The sequence below is a fragment of the Pygocentrus nattereri genome, chromosome 28, assembly GCF_015220715.1.
Source record: "Pygocentrus nattereri isolate fPygNat1 chromosome 28, fPygNat1.pri, whole genome shotgun sequence".
NCBI lineage: Eukaryota > Metazoa > Chordata > Actinopteri > Characiformes > Serrasalmidae > Pygocentrus > Pygocentrus nattereri.
The window spans coordinates 5,168,145-5,184,121 of NC_051238.1; the positions used below are offsets into that span (position 1 = coordinate 5,168,145).

A 15,977-nucleotide genomic window follows, 5' to 3' on the forward strand; every position below is an offset into this window, starting at 1 on the left:
AACCTACTCAAAACTCACTTAATACTAGAAGCCAATTGTCAGTTGCTGAATACTGTTAGTAAATGTTTCTGCTACATTATATATTTCCAAATGTTTTCAGTCACCCATCCAAATCACTGAATTCAGGTGTTCCAATCACTTCCATGGCCACAGGTGTATAAAGCCGAGCCCCTAGGCCTGCAGACTGCTTCTACAGACATTAGTGAAAGAATGGGTCGCTCTCAGGAGCTCAGTGAATTCCAGCGTGGTACCGTGATCGGACGCCACCTGTGCAGCAAGTCCAGTCGTGAAATTTCCTCACTACTAAATATTCCACAGTCAACTGTCAGTGGGATTATAACAAAGTGGAAGTGATTGGGAACGACAGCAACTCAGCCACGAAGTGGTCGGCCACGTAAAATGACAGAGCGGGTCAGCGGATGCTGAGGGGCATAGTGCACAGAGGTCACCGACTTTCTGCAGAGTCAATCACTACAGACCTCCAAACTTCATGTGGCCTTCAGATCAGCTCAAGAACAGCATAGAGAGCTTCATGGAATGGGTTTCCATGGCCGAGCAGTTGCATCCAAGCCTTACATCACCAAGCACAATGCAAAGCGTGGAATGCAGTGGTGTAAAGCGCCGCCACTGGACTCTAGAGCAGTGGAGACGTGTTCTCTGGAGTGACCAATCACGCTTCTCCGTCTGGAAATCCTATTCGACGAGTCTGGGTTTGGCGGTTTCCAGGAGACGGTGCTTGTCTGACTGCATTGTGCCAAGTGTAAAGTTTGGTGGAGGGGGAATCATGGTGTGGGGTTGTTTTTCAGGAGTTGGGCTCGGCCCCTTAGTTCCAGTGAAAGGAACTCTTAAAGCTTCAGCACCAAGAGATTTTGGACAATTTCATGCTCCCAACTTTGTGGGAACAGTTTGGGGACGGCCCCTTCCTGTTCCAACATGACTGCGCACCAGTGCACAAACCAGGTCCATAAAGACATGGATGAGCGAGTTTGGTGTGGAAGAACTTGACTGGCCTGCACAGAGTCCTGACCTCAACCCCATAGAACACCTTTGGGATGAATTAGAGTGGAGACTGTGAGCCAGGCCTTCTCGTCCAACATCAGTGTCTGACCTCACAAATGTGCTTCTGGAAGAACGGACAAAAATTCCCATAAACACACTCCTAACCCTTGTGGAAAGCCTTCCCAGAAGAGTTGAAGCTGTTATAGCTGCAAAGGGTGGGCCGACATCATATTAAACCCTATGGATTAAGAACGGGATGTCACTCAAGTTCATATGCGTGTGAAGCCAGACGGGCGAAGACTTTTGGCAATATAGTGTATATTGCTTTAATTCTTCAGTTAAATAATTGTTAAGCTGTATATTTGTATATTTCACTTATAGAAGTAAAATTGATATGATGTGTTACAATGAATGGTGTGGGTGGAGTGTTCAGAGACTCCGCCTGATCTAGAACTAGGCTCTAGAAATCCTTAGGTAAAGTGAAAGTAACCAGAACTACTTTTTCTTGTTTCTATGGAACCCAGGTGGTGACATCCTGTATAAATGAAAATAAATGCATGGCCATGGCATATTAATGCGTGTGAAGGACTTAGTAAGGCATGAGAATGAGATCATGCCTTATTAAGCTGTCGTCAAGGCTTATCTCATTCCCACGACTTACTAAGTCATGGTCATGCATTATTTTTATTTATACGGGATGTACAGGCTCCATATATTCCAGTATGTTTGATAAAACCTTATAACAGCTTTCATAAGACATTTTCTTCCATCTCATCTACTTCACTGTATAACAGCGGGGAACCGTCAGGGCCCGAATGATTTCATGGAACTTAAAAAATGCATGTCTGTAATTTTTAGTTCATTTTCATTTAAAAGAGTCATGATGTTTGTTGTATTTAAACTACAGGAATTGTAGTAATACTCTTATTTCACTGTTAAGCTTTGGGTCAAAACCTTAAAATGAAAAGTGTCCAATCAGGATTTTTCTCTTTGGTGTCTAAGTGGATACAGCCAAGCAAGCTCTCTCATTGGTCAGGACTTCAGGATCTGAAATAAAGGCTTAAATGTAAGATAAACTACTAACATGGTTAAAAAGTGACAGTGGGACCACCCAATCATGTTTTGATTTCCGATGGATGGGATCAATTTTATGAGGGAAAAGTCACTCTGGGCCTTCTGGAAGTTCTAGATATGTCACGGATTGTGAACATGAGCTGTAGCCTAAGCAGGTATTAGCCAGTTGTTGGAAATGGTAAACAGCTCCGGCTCTGTATCAGGCCTCTTTACTACATCATTCACTGTAAAAAGGGGAAAAAAGGTCAAACGTATCGCTGCTATTGGAAAAAAACTTCATATCTCCATTTTTGTCATTTTTCATTTTTTGACATAATGTGAAAATGCGTGCCATCCTTTACACTGTTCGTAAATTTCATGCTGAACGGACTGAAAGAAACGGTGCAAAATGACTTGGAAAAAACTCTGGTTCCATTGACTTACATTAAAGGTGAACCAGGTTTTTTCCTTCTCCTGTAAAGTTGTCATTTTGTAGACACAAGGTTTTCTTCTGACAACAGCGACATGCTAAACATCCGTTACAAGCTTCAAATAAAACATATGGACAGGGGCGCAAGCAGAAATTGGGATTACTGTAGAGCTGCTTTTTAGCTCCAACATTCATGGCTCGCCACTGCTATGTTTATTAACATTTATTCACAGAATTCAGCGACTGCCCATTGGTCTCTATTATAAGATAAAAGAACATGGAACACCCTGAAATGAACGTCTGTGGGAATCGATAGTCCAGTACAGATGTGGCAGATGGAAATTACACTGAAAAATATTACAGCACTCCATGACCATTTACACAGGCTTCCTCATTTCACTCTAGTTGCTTCAAAAGCTGCAACAAACATCTGTTCAGCTGAGTTCGCCGGAACTGGGATAATAGTCTTATAAAGATCAAACATACATATAATTCAGTGTTTGTATTCAGACAGCTGTGCATCCTTTTATTCCCTGCATTGCCCCATAAACCACACCTGCTTCATTCCATTTACAGTAATTATCCTCTTTTAAATAAAAAAAGATCCACTGGTTTATGACTATTTTCTGTTGTTGTTGTTCCCAAACTGCCAGAGGTCTGTGTGTCCATCTCCCACATGCTGCCGTCTTTCCATCTGTCCATTTTTTCGTAAGATGTGCTCAGTGTGGTTAGTCTGTTGAGTGCCATTACTCCTCAAGTGTCTCTCAGCGTCCTCCAGGGACGATGCTGCGGAGGGACAGATGGACAGGAAGACAGACAGACAAACACACAATCTACATTGTGTCAAATAAATAAATTTGCCATAAAACGTGAGCATTCATCTCACATTTTTTCATCCTCTTCCAAACAGCCAATGGTATTCGAGCATCTCAGCCTGCTGTAATGCTATTGGCTGAAAACCAGCGATTGATAGAGGCTGCTGACTTTGCAGTGACAGACAGTGTAAGAGTTGACTGGGTCTGATGATCTCTGGCTACTGCTGGTACCGCAATACTGTTCAAAAGTTTGGAATCACTTGTCATATTAATCATTTTGGCTATATATAAAAACTTTTCAATGTAAAGTTTTTTTTTTTAGATGTTTTATGGAATAAATGCTATATTTATTTTTGGGGACATGAAGTGTCATACATGACAAATACAAAAAAAGACAAATGATAAATAATCCACTGTAATTATTAATTTACAATAACTCCTTGATGGGTTATCTGCCTCAAGATTTCATCATTACCAGGGATGCACATTTTAGCAGCTGGCCTACAATAAAGAACAAGACGCATCAAATCATAATTATAAAGTTCTAAAACAGATTGGTCTGGTTCTAAAATCGAAATGGCTGGGGAACGTTTGAAGCCGCTGTAAAACCGCACACTTGGGGTCAGGTGTTAACATGCACCTGATTTGTATGCAAAAATCTGCACACCCCTGTTCAAATGACGTTTTTGTTGATTTCCTATGTGAAAATAAGTGAACACATCATCCTCTACAGAGAACAAGCTACTGCACGTTTGAATGCGCATCACAACTTATTTGTTATTTTTTCCAATAAAAAAAAATAAAAAATAGAAAAATAGAAAAAATAGAAAAATAAAAAATAGAAATTATGGACTAGAATGTGCAGAACAATGCCATAAGGCCTGAGTGTGTTCTCTGTAGACTATGTGTTCACTTCGTTTCACTTAGAAAATCAGTGAAAAACTGCTAAACCCAGACTGTTTTAGCTGAGGGGCTGGGCACTATGATGTGGCACCACTGTATATCACTGCTGTCAGAAGAAAACCTTGTATCTCCCAAATTCTAATTTTATAGGAGGATGAAAGAACATACTTTACTTTTAATGTAAGAGTTTTTTTTTCATTTTGGGACATTTCTTTTGGTCCACTTATCATGAAATTTACAAACAATGTAAAGGACAACAGGTGTTTTCAAATTATATCAAAAACTGAAAAATGACAAAAATGGAGATACGAGGTTTTGTCCCAACAGCAGCGACATACACTGCAACTACTCTATATGTCCGGAATGTTTACCACTCACTATGAGCCCGAGTTAAAATGAACATCAATGCCATGACATTTCTTAAGGGAAGCCTGTGAAGTTGCACAGAGATTCGGTATTAGAATAACTCTACACATTTACCTGCAACCAAATTGGTTTTATATTATTAAGAACAGTGATTCCAAACTTTTAAACCGTAGTGTATGTGAGTGTGTGTGTGAGTGTGTGTGTGAGTGTGTGTGTATGTGTGTGTGTGTGTGTGTGTGTGTGTGTGAGTGTGTGTGTGTGTGTGTGTGTGTTAAGTCTTTCCCTCCACTCATGTCACAGTTCGTCTCTTGATGCCCGGACTGCCGGTGGCGGCGTGTCCCCTGTTACACTGTTCTGGGCGATGGGGCGTATCCGGCCCTGCTGGGCAGTTTTCGGGGGGTGTTTCCGGTCCCAGTCTGTACTGATGGATTCGTCGTCCCAGATGGTGGAGGTTTCAGTGTCGCTGAAGTAGCCCGGCTCACCCGTGTAGTGTGTCGGGTAAACCAGCAGCGGCTCCACAGAGAATGCCCGCAGATCCCTCGGCTCAAAGTGTGACATGTACGCAGTGCTGAGAGAGAGAGAGAGAGAGAGAGAGAGAGAGAGAGAGAACAGAGAGAGAGAGAGAGAGAGAGAGAGAGAGAGAGAGAGAGAGAGAGAGAGAGAGAGAACAGAGAGAGAGAGAGAGAGAGAGAGAGAGAGAGAGAGAGAGAGAGAGAGAGAGAACAGAGAGAGAGAGAGAGAGAGAGAGAGAGAGAGAGAGAGAGAACAGAGAGAGAGAGAGAGAGAGAGAGAGAGAGTGAGAGAGAGAAAAAGAGAGAGAGAGAGAGAGAGAGAGTGAGAGAGTGGGAGAGAGAGAAAGAGAGAGAGAGAGAGGGAGAGAGAGAAAGAGAGAGAGTGAGAGAGAGAGTGAGAGTGACAGAGTGAGGGAGTGAGTGAGAGAGAGAAAGAGTGACAGAGTGAGAGAGAGAAAGAGAGTGAGAGAGAGAGAGTGAGAGAGAGAGAGAGAGAGAAAGAGAGAGAGAGAGTGAGATTGTGACTCTGTCAACTCAAAAAGTCATTAAATGACCACTTTCCATCCTTTCTTCTCCTAGAGCAAAGGTAGGCAATCCAACAGTTAAGACGAGCCATTCTGCCCTCTCAACAAAAATCAAACCACCTTGTGAGACACTTATGTCCTTTTAATTAAAGTAACATTTCATCATCTCGGCTGTAAATATGTCTCAGAATGTGCTCGTGTGCTAGTATAGGCTAAAAACTGTAATATAAATGAAAACGCAGACTTGCTTTGCTCTGCTTTAAGCTTCAGCTCAGCTACAGCCGCTTTTCTCACATCTCCAGCAGGAAACTTTCCTCATATTAAGAAGAGCTTCTTGTAAAATGTCTGTCAACATTCGACTTTTTACGAGGCTGAAGTCTGGCGATTGAGAAACTGACTTCAGCCTCGCGACATTTCAGTCTCGTTGCAGATTAAACATATCAGGAAAAAAGCTGGAGTGATTATAAACACAAATAAGTCCATTTGTCTCCAAATTATCAATGTTGGTCTTAAATCTTTCTCTTTGTTGTTTCATTAGCTACTAGCTGGGTGAGATTGTCTGCGTTGCTATGGTGACCAGCAGTCTGCGCTGATCTTCTGGGTTAAAGGGTGAATCAGCAGTTCTACATTAACTCCAGTGTTTAAGACCATTTACTGTTAAACTGTGTTGAAGGATCAGCAGAGCTTCATTTTACTGTAGAGGAGGATTATTTTATTATTACCTACTGATCTAATTCAGCTGTGGAGCCACGAGAGGGCAGTAAATGAGCCGCATGCAGGTTCTGACCTCCTAGAACGGTATTTTGTTGAGGTTGCCAGTCTTATAATGCCAGTTCAATTCACAGCAGTGTTAGCTTGCACACAGCAATAGTCATTACAGACATTTACATATGATAAACTTTTGATATTGTTTGATTTTGGTATATTGTCAATTCATTCATGGAGGAGAGGTACCTTACAGTGTGAAAAGATTCATCACAGTTCCACCACTGTCAACATTACAGATTTAAAGCTAAGAAGACATGTTTATCTTCACTGGTCATGGTGACCCCTGGTTCCTATCACCACCACTAAAGAAACCTGAGTCAGTACGTCTCTCTACAGTAACCCATTTCACACCAAACATCTCTGAATCACTTTATTTACATCTCAGTGGTTAAATTATGCAGAAATGTTGAAAAGTTGGTGGAATTCCTCTTTCATATCTAAAGCTTGCCGGATGAATATAAAGGGATCAGCATTACCTTTTCTCTCTAATTCACCAGTTACACCAGAACAATCGGAACGACTTTGTCTGCATCACAGCAATGCGGAAACAATGGAAAATCTGTGGAATTCCTGTTTAACCTTGTAATTCAGAGGATCCAAGGATATCTAAGGGAAAGTGAATGTACAGCAAAATGTATCAGGTTTGAAATATTACTAGAGGGAGTCACTATAATAACAGCGGTTTTCCAAAACGGCATTATTTTTTCCCGTAGATTGAAACTGTGAGACCCAAATATTCTAATATAGGAATGACCTTGACTACACAGTGAGAACGCTGCGTGGTCGAACATCTACAGACCTGTTTTTGTGACTGTGTCTTTAGGATTTGTCTTTAAGGTTCCACTATGGAGAGGCACCCGGACAGGAAAGGCAACTAAGGGCAAATTCAGTGAGCGATTAACATGACTTTGAATTTGACCTTCAACCTGCCTTCATTAACAGGTTAAACGGTCCACAAGTGTTGAATCAGCATTCTGCAAGGGTTTAGGGGCATAAAAAACACCCTGCCTTCTTCTCTCTCTCTCTCTCTCTCTCTCTCTCTCTCTCTTTCTTTTTCTTTCTCTCTCTCTCTCCCTCTCTCTCTCTCTCTCCCTCTCTCTCTCTCTCTCTCTCTCTCTCTCATGAGCTGTTGTTCCCAATGAAATCTGTGTGTGTTTACAGTTCTTGTACACATGCAAATGCACAAATCCATAGACATTAAAAGCCCCCCCCCCCTCGTGCGCGCTCTCTCTCTCTCTCTCTCTCTCTTCATAGAAGCTGCAGTATATTTGTTTAGTAATCCATCGCTCCTTTGCCCCAGCCCAGCGAGTCCCAAGCCCTATCAATGGGATTGTTGTGCTACTACAGCAGGAAATAGGAAGTGCCATGCCCCTTCACATTCCTCACAGAGAGAGCATGAGAGACAGAGAGCAAGAGAGACAGAGAGCGAGAGAGACAGAGAGCGAGAGAGACAGAGAGAGAGAGAGAGACAGAGAGCGAGAGAGAGACAGAGAGCGAGAGACAGAGAGAGAGAGAGAGAGAGAGAGAGAGAGAGAGCGAGAGAGACAGAGAGAGAGAGAGAGACAGAGAGCGAGAGAGACAGAGAGAGAGAGAGGGAGAGAGCGAGAGAGAGAGCGAGAGAGAGAGCGAGAGAGACAGAGAGAGAGAGAGGAAGAGAGAAGAAGAGAGAAAGCATGAGAGAGAGAGAGTGTCCACTGCTATGGGAATGTATCACTGAGCATGCAGGTATTCCACTCATTAGTGCAGGGCACAAAGCAGTTCCCTCCACAGTTTGGCCCAAAAACTCAAATGCCAAAATAACCTTCATCGGGCTGTTATATGATGCTATATACACTTCTCATGAAGGCCTTCGGCACAGCTTGCTGTCTTGAAGGAATATTTGACTTTTCAATTTTATAAGAAAAATTCCCTGTAAATGTAGTTAGCACAAAATTTAGCTTCAGCGTTTGGCTTCATGTTCATCAACGTGTCTTTTTTTACTATGAGGAGCAGACTTGTCTAAATAATGACTAGATAGTTTTATTTTCCAAAAAAAAAAAAAAAAAATTGTGGCTTTTGCATTATTTCTATATTATACTATACATTATATCTATGTAGCTTTACTCTGTAATTCCTTGCAAAGAGAATGTAGTAATAGGAACCAGACGTGGTTATGTGTACACTACAAATATCACTCTATCATTTTATCTGCTATTCAACATGACAGGTGAACTTACGTGCATCTTATTAGGCTTTATATGTCACGCTGATAATAGTAAAACACTGCAAAATTTTCTTTGGGTTGGCAGCGTTACGTCGCACTGTGCTAGCAAAACTCAGAGCTTAACGTTATTCATCAAAGGAGCTGCGACAGATCCCAGTTGCACTTTGCCGGTTAAAAGTTCAGAGTGGTGGTGAACTGCGCTGCACCAGGATGCAATAACGTTTTTTCCGTTTCTATTACAAGTACCAGAAATCCTGAAGCTGTGGTTTACTGTTTTGAAGCTACACACAAGTCCTAAAATCTGACAACTTCACCAACGAAGACTAACGTTAATCAAAACCAGTAAAAAATACAAAGCAGATTTCTTCAAATGCGGCTGCTAAAGAAAACTGCTGTCCCTTCTGTTTTATTTTCCACCACAGCGACTGAAGGTAAGAAACGTTTGTGAGTGAAATAAATCAGTCACTGTGCATTTATCACTGGTAGCCTTTAGCTTACAGATTGGTAAGCAGAGTAGCAAGTAATTTGCTGTTGACACAACCAGTTTTGGCATTGTAGAAACAGACCTCCTCAAAGTTCTCCACATACTCTCCACATAATCTTCCAAAATATGTAAGAAAACTGTAAAAATAAACTGTAAACAGAAGCTGCTGCTGGTGTCAGCTGTGTTGAACAGCTGTAGCTACAGGCTAGTAACTACAAAAGCATGTTAGCCAGTTTTGAGAGGAAATACAGAAGTAATCCTGGAGTAATAGTTTAACCTAAAGATACGTTTTAGTCCAAAACCTCATAACAAAACTATCACAAAACAATGTCTCAGGTCCCCTTTAAAGACATTTTGAAGAACCAGGTATCCCCAAACATTTGACAGCATATACGTGATCTGTAACATGACTTCAGACTAAACAGATCAGCTCCTAAACTGACCCGCACGAGCAAAAGAACAGAGCGTCATGCGGCTCATCCAGAGGTAAACGATCACAACTGCCAACGAACGCCAGCCCCGGAGGATCAGCTTCATCTTCACCAGCATCACAGGAGCCATCATGAAGCTGCACTGACTGACAGCTGGGCTCATCACCCAGAACGTGTTCAAGATCGCCGTAAAAAGGGTGCGGTCACCTCTCTGGTTCATGTCCTCGGATTCTTTAAACTTTCAGACTTTTCACTGGTCTTTGATGCTGCAGCCTCGTTCTCCTGCGGCTACGTTTGGGCATTTCTTTCAAAATCTCTTCAAACACGAATGGTTTTCAATGAGTCTCTTCTAATTCTTTGGTACAGAAGCATCAGCCCAAATGTGTTCGAGGTCACAGGAGAGCGAAATAACGACGAATGTTGGGTTGGATTGATGTAAATGCTGCATGGATTCCGATCTGGATATGTATCTGATATGTATTGGATTTCAGTACCACAGAGTGTCTCAAATTAGAACTGAAAATGTCAGATTCAGTTTTTTTCTGTTCACACTGACACACAGACACACACCTGTGTCACATGTAAAGAAAAAATACCAGATTTGGGCCACTTTTACCTGCTGTGTCAAAATCAGATATGCATAAATGAGAAGAGCCTGTAAAGATGAATTTCCATGGAGTAAGAGAGGAAACGGCTTTATTTGTTGTTTTGCAACTGCTTTGGCAAAACTGCATGTAAAGCAGTCTTGCCAATAAAGCTCATTAAGCTAAACCGAACTGGCTTCTGCACTGAGTCTGAGAGAGAGAGAGAGAGAGAGAGAGAGAGAGAGAGAGAGAGAGAGAGAGAGAGAGAGAGAGAGAGAGAGAGAGAAAGAAACAGAGAAAGAGTGAGAGAGAAGCAAAAGAAGGACAACAGGGGAGAGGGGTGTTGTAGGTGGGCAGGGCAGTGAAGGTGGAAAGAGAGAGAGGAATAGAGAGAGATGGGAAGAAAGTAAGCAAAGGTAGGTAGAACCAGTAAAATTGTGGTGGATTTGTAATTTTCTGTATGAGTACCTTCAACTAATAATGCTTTTACTAGGAATCCAGTTTCCACGGTCTATTTTTATTCTGCTGTGTCAGGACAGCTTCTCTTCTGCTTTACTGTCACTCACACCTCTCACTTTGGAGCTTTAGCGCTACATTCCTCTGAGAGTAAAACAGAACATGCAGCAAAAGAGGGGCAGAAAGGTAGATGTGTGGCCCAGCAGGGGGACCGTGCTTATATATCCCCCCTAAACAATCCAGCACTGTGTGCCTGACCCTCTCTCAGCAGTGCAGGACAAAGAGAGGTGTGTTACTCTGTGTGTGCACTGAAGGTGAGCTTTGTGAATATGAGCATGTATGATCAGACCTAGAGTGCCTGTGTAGCATTCACTGTATGAAAGCATAATTATAGAGTATATACACTTTATTAGAAACACCTACCTTGTACGTCCACTCACTGTCCACTTTATGAACCTCACATGTATAGCTCCACTATACAGGTGTACCATTACAGACTGTAGCTTGTCTGTTACTGCACAAACTTTCAGTTCCACTCTACGCCACATCATTGATCAGTTTCTGACCTCAGGACTGCAGTTATGCAACGCAGATTTACTAGGGTGGTGGTTGATTCTCAGCACAAAAAAATATACAGATAAGAGCTGCTCTGTGGTCAGAGACTGACCACCAATGAATGGCAAGAGGATGATTTCTGTGCATGATTTCACTGGCTGATTTGAACAGGATAAAGGATCTGTGTAATTTCTCCAATTAATCAAAACAGCCAGGATCAAAACTTCATCACTTGGATGTTCTTGTTAGTGTTATACGACTGGTGTTGCGCTTCTGAATAATAACACTGAATTAGACCTCCACGTTTAACCCATCCATGCAGTCAAACACACACATACATGCACACTAGTGAACACACACACTAGGGGGCAGTGAGCAGGCCTATCCATGGCACCCAGGGAGCAATTGGGGGTTAGATGCCTTACTCAAGGGCACTTCAGTCATGGACTGTCAGCTGAGGGGAGCGAACCGGTGACCTTCCGGTCACAAGGCTGGCTCCCTGACCTCCATCCCACGACTGCCCCCGAGAAACAGTCCGCCAGCCACAGCTTCCCATTAGCTTGGATTACAGGTGCTCTCCCGCCCCGCCCAGCCCGCCTTCTCAAGCATCCATTCAACCTCTCTACCAACTGTACATCCATTCAAAGATGCCACCCCTTGACACAATTGTCAACCATTTCATCCTTCCACAATCCAGCCATCCATCCATATATATACTCAAGCATTCATTCAACAACTGAACACTCATTCAAAGAATGCCATCCCTCTTTACATTCATAAACCTTTTCATTCACCCATTCATCCATCCATCAATTCCTCCACATATCTTCTCAAGCATTCATTCAACCATTGTGCCAACTATACAAAGATGCTATCAAAGATGCCATCCATCCACACAATTGTCAACAATTTGATTCATCCATCCTTCCATCTATCCGAATATCTTCTCAAGCATTCAATCAACCATTCTGTCAACTGTACATCCATTCAAAGATGCCATCCCCCAGAACATTCATCAACCATTTCATCCATCCATCCATCCATCCATTCCTCCATCCACTCATCACTCTTTGCTCCTACTCATTCCCTCCATCTCTCCTTCCCTTACTTGGGATGTTTGTTGAACATGATGGGTAGAAACTCGTCCACAGGCAGCATCTTGCCAAAGGGTTGTGCGGATAGCAGCTTGCGCGCCCCCTGCAAGGACAGAGCGTAACCCAGAGTCCAGTAGGAGTAATCAGCTTCCACCAGGTTGTCCACACCCTCCACTGATACCTCTGGCTGGGCCACCTGCATCCGCTTACGGCCCACATAACTACACAGAGAAAGAGAGTAAAAACAGACAGATTAAGAGACAAGAAAGTATGTCATGTGTCGCAACACAACAGACATTATGCAGCTTAAGTTCTACATGTATGTGGTGCTCTGTATCGGGCTGCAATGAACAATTACTTCTACAATCAATCTCTATCAGATTACTGATAGACTGACTGTTCCATTTATCCTTTCTAACGTTTCCTCTTATTGCCCGGCGCCATCATTCAAAGCTCTGTCTATATTTGCTCATGGCGAAATGAAACAATCGAAACCAAACTGCCCTCAACACTTCCAATACATATCATTAAAAAAATGGACTGTTAATGCATCGTCTTTTTTCCATAATCAACTTCTACAACTAACAAACTTTATTGGCTAATTATTGCAGCACTGGTCCTGTGCAGATGTTGCCTTGTACATTGACTGAGCATTTTATCATGTAGCCTACCACCTCTTTTGGCTGGATATATCTGGGTAGTGGTTTACTCTCATCCATACAGTGACACTCCCATAACACCGTCCAAATATCTGGCCCCATTGGTCCTATGGTGGACTCTTTGTAATGGTGGGGCAAATAATTTGCACAGCAACAGATGGACAGGCTGTAGCCAACTGTAAACCTACAGAGATTACCTGTATGTAGGTTTTAAAAATAAATAAATAAATAAAAATAAAGAACTCACTTGTACACTCTTGTGTTAGCTTAGCCTACCAGGCTACATCCTAAACGACTAGCTACAGAACAAATTTGATTTTGGCGATCTCTCACTCCAACAACGTTCAGTCGATTTTACTCTCACTGTTATACTGGTGTACGTTCCTATCAACTCTACTTGTAAGAGCAGAGCAGTTAGTATAATTGAACCCATGCTGGCGTTGTATGGATCTCTTTAGCTAAGCTAAGTTAGCTATCAGAGAGGGTCCAGCTGGCATTTGCTGAGCTAGGAAGCTCCAGACAACAGCAAACAGGTTTCTGTCCCTCTAACATCAGATGCTTGACTTTGCTTCCTCAGTTTTGAGTTATTATGATCTAAATTTGTGTCCATAAAGCTTTTGTTAGTCAGAGCTGAACCCGTATTGTTGTGAGCAGAGCTGGGCCCATGCTAGCTAAGCTAACGCTAACCAGCTACTCTCTTCTGGTTAGCAGCACCATTTAACAACTAGAACTGGTGTTAGATTGAAGCTTTGACGTTTCCTGAATGGTGGTTTTAAAATTGTGCACTACTTTGATCTTTTGGCGTCCATGTGAGTGAACTGAATTCAATTGATTGCTTTTGGGTCTGAAATAACGCAGCAAGATGTTGTGGCAGAATAACAACAGAAAGGTCACGTATGTAAAAATGCTGTTCATAGATTACAGCTCAGCATTCAACACTATCATCCCTGCCAAACTCATTCCTAAGCTCACAGACTTGGGTTTGAACTTTCATCTGTGTAACTGGATACTGGACTTCCTGAAGAGCAGACCCCAGGTGGGAACAGCCAAACACACGTCTAACATCATCTTCAAGTTTGCTGATGACACCACCATCCTGGGCCTCATCACTGATGGAGATGAAACAGCCTACAGAGACGAGGTCAGCGCTCTGTCAGAGTGGCGCCATGACAACAATCTCTGTCTCAACATCAGCAGAACAAAGGAGATGATCGTGGACAACAGGAAGCTGCAGAGAGGTGGTCACTCTCCCCTATTCATCACTGGAGCCGTTGTGGAGAGAGTCAGCAGAGTGAAGTTCCTCAGCGTACACCTCACTGATGACCTCATCTGGTCCCTCCACCCCAAAACTATTGTGAGATCTGCCCGTCAACATCTCTCCTCACCAACTTCTACAGATGCACCATAGTGAGCTTCCTCACGGGCTGCATCACTGTCTGGTACAGCAGCTGCACCGCCTGTGACCGCAAGGCCCTTAGAGGAGTGATGAGGATGGCAGAAGCCATCATAGGCAACACTACCAGCCTTATAGGACATCTACCAGTCCCGCTGCCTCAGGAAGATCAAAAAAATCTGGTCAGACAGCTTCACCCAGCACTCTGCCTGTTCACCGTCCTGCCATCAGGCGGGAGATTCCGCAGCATCCAGGCTAGAATAACCCGGCTAATGAACAGTTTCACCCACAGGCTGTCAGGCTTCTGAACAAGCGGTGAAGCTGTGGGTCCGTCCCAAACTACCATTTCACCCAGTCACTCTGTCAGCATTATTATCATATCATATCATATCATATCATCTCTGCTATGGACAATAACATCTCAACACTAAGTCACTTTAAAGAACAACAACACTGAGTCACTTAAGCCACTTTAAAATGTATATTGTCTCTGTATTCTGTGTATATTTTCTCTATATTTTGTGTATATTTAATATATTTCAATTTGTTTTTTATATTACTTTTATTTATTTACTTTCTGTAGAGTGATTATCTGAGACTCACCACAAGTATTTCAATGCATAAATGTCCTGACATCTGGTGCAAATGACAAATAAACCTGAAACTGAAATGTAGCACTAATCATAGAGCTACATACGAATAGCTACATCGTTACGTCATCCAACTGAACGGTTCCGTGACCCGAGTACAGTTAGCTATCTGTGTGGAAGAGCCACCGGAACAGTTACCCTCCGTGCTCAGAACCAATCGGCCCTGCAGTGGAAAAGAGGCCACTGTGTGCGGGTATGAGAACTCTTGTAGATCTTACATGAGGTCCCAGTCGAGCTGAGCTTTCTCCACGTCCTCCATGATGGTCTGCATTCTTCTCTTGAACCGGGGCTCGAATCTGACATCATCCTCCAAAACCAGCACACGCTGTAGATGCCTCTCCACCACCTAAAACACACCCATGTGCTGTAGTGCCAAATTGTTTTTTGAAGAGAGTCTAAACCACTGTGTAAAAAGGTGAGCTTTGTGGGCAAAAGCATGTATAATCTGATTTTCTACAGCACCTCTATAGACTTTATTACAGTTTATTTAAAACCCTGTCCACTTTAAAAGCTCTGTCCACGTTTTAGGTCCATCATATAAGTGTACAAATGCAGACTATCCAATTTAGACCACTTAATTGCAGTTGCAGCCCATCTAATATATCTGCCCCCTCTGGAAAAGACCACCACTAAGCAGATATTATTTGGGTGGCAGGTCTTTCTCAGTACAGCAGTGACGTGTGGTGCGTGCGGTGCTGGTATGAATGTATCAGACACAGCGGTGTTACGAAGCTTTTACATGTCAGTGTCACTGCTAGGTCGAGAGTGGACGACCAATTAAAATGATCAAGCCGAGAGCAGCTCTGCCTTCAGAAACTGACCATTAATGAAGGGCTAGATTACGCCTGACACAATTATCCATCAACAGATGGACTACAATCCAGCAAGAAGGAGCTACAAGGTAAGGGTTTCTGATAATATGTAGAGTGAAGGTACAGGATCAGTCAAAAGTTTCTCATTCAATGGTTTTTACTTATTTATATTACTTTCTACATTGTAGATTAATATTAAAGGCGTTAAAACTATGAAGGAACACACATGTCATTGTGTAGCAAACGGATATGTTTTATACTTTAGATTCTTCAAAGTAGCCACATT

The 15,977-nt window shown here is 42.6% G+C and overlaps 1 protein-coding gene across 1 annotated transcript in view; it reads right to left on the minus strand.

The window, feature by feature from the left end:
* Positions 1-2,690: 2,690 nt before the first annotated feature.
* Positions 2,691-15,977, minus strand: part of colgalt2 (collagen beta(1-O)galactosyltransferase 2) — a 60,283-nt gene continuing 46,996 nt past the window's right edge. Inside the window, exons 10-12 of the mRNA XM_017717799.2 lie at positions 15,098-15,225; positions 12,192-12,398; positions 2,691-5,134 (exon numbers count right to left, since the gene is read on the minus strand). Coding sequence (XP_017573288.2) covers positions 4,861-5,134; positions 12,192-12,398; positions 15,098-15,225 — 609 coding nt within the window. The 3' untranslated portion in view covers positions 2,691-4,860. The remainder of the gene's footprint in view (positions 5,135-12,191; positions 12,399-15,097; positions 15,226-15,977) is intronic.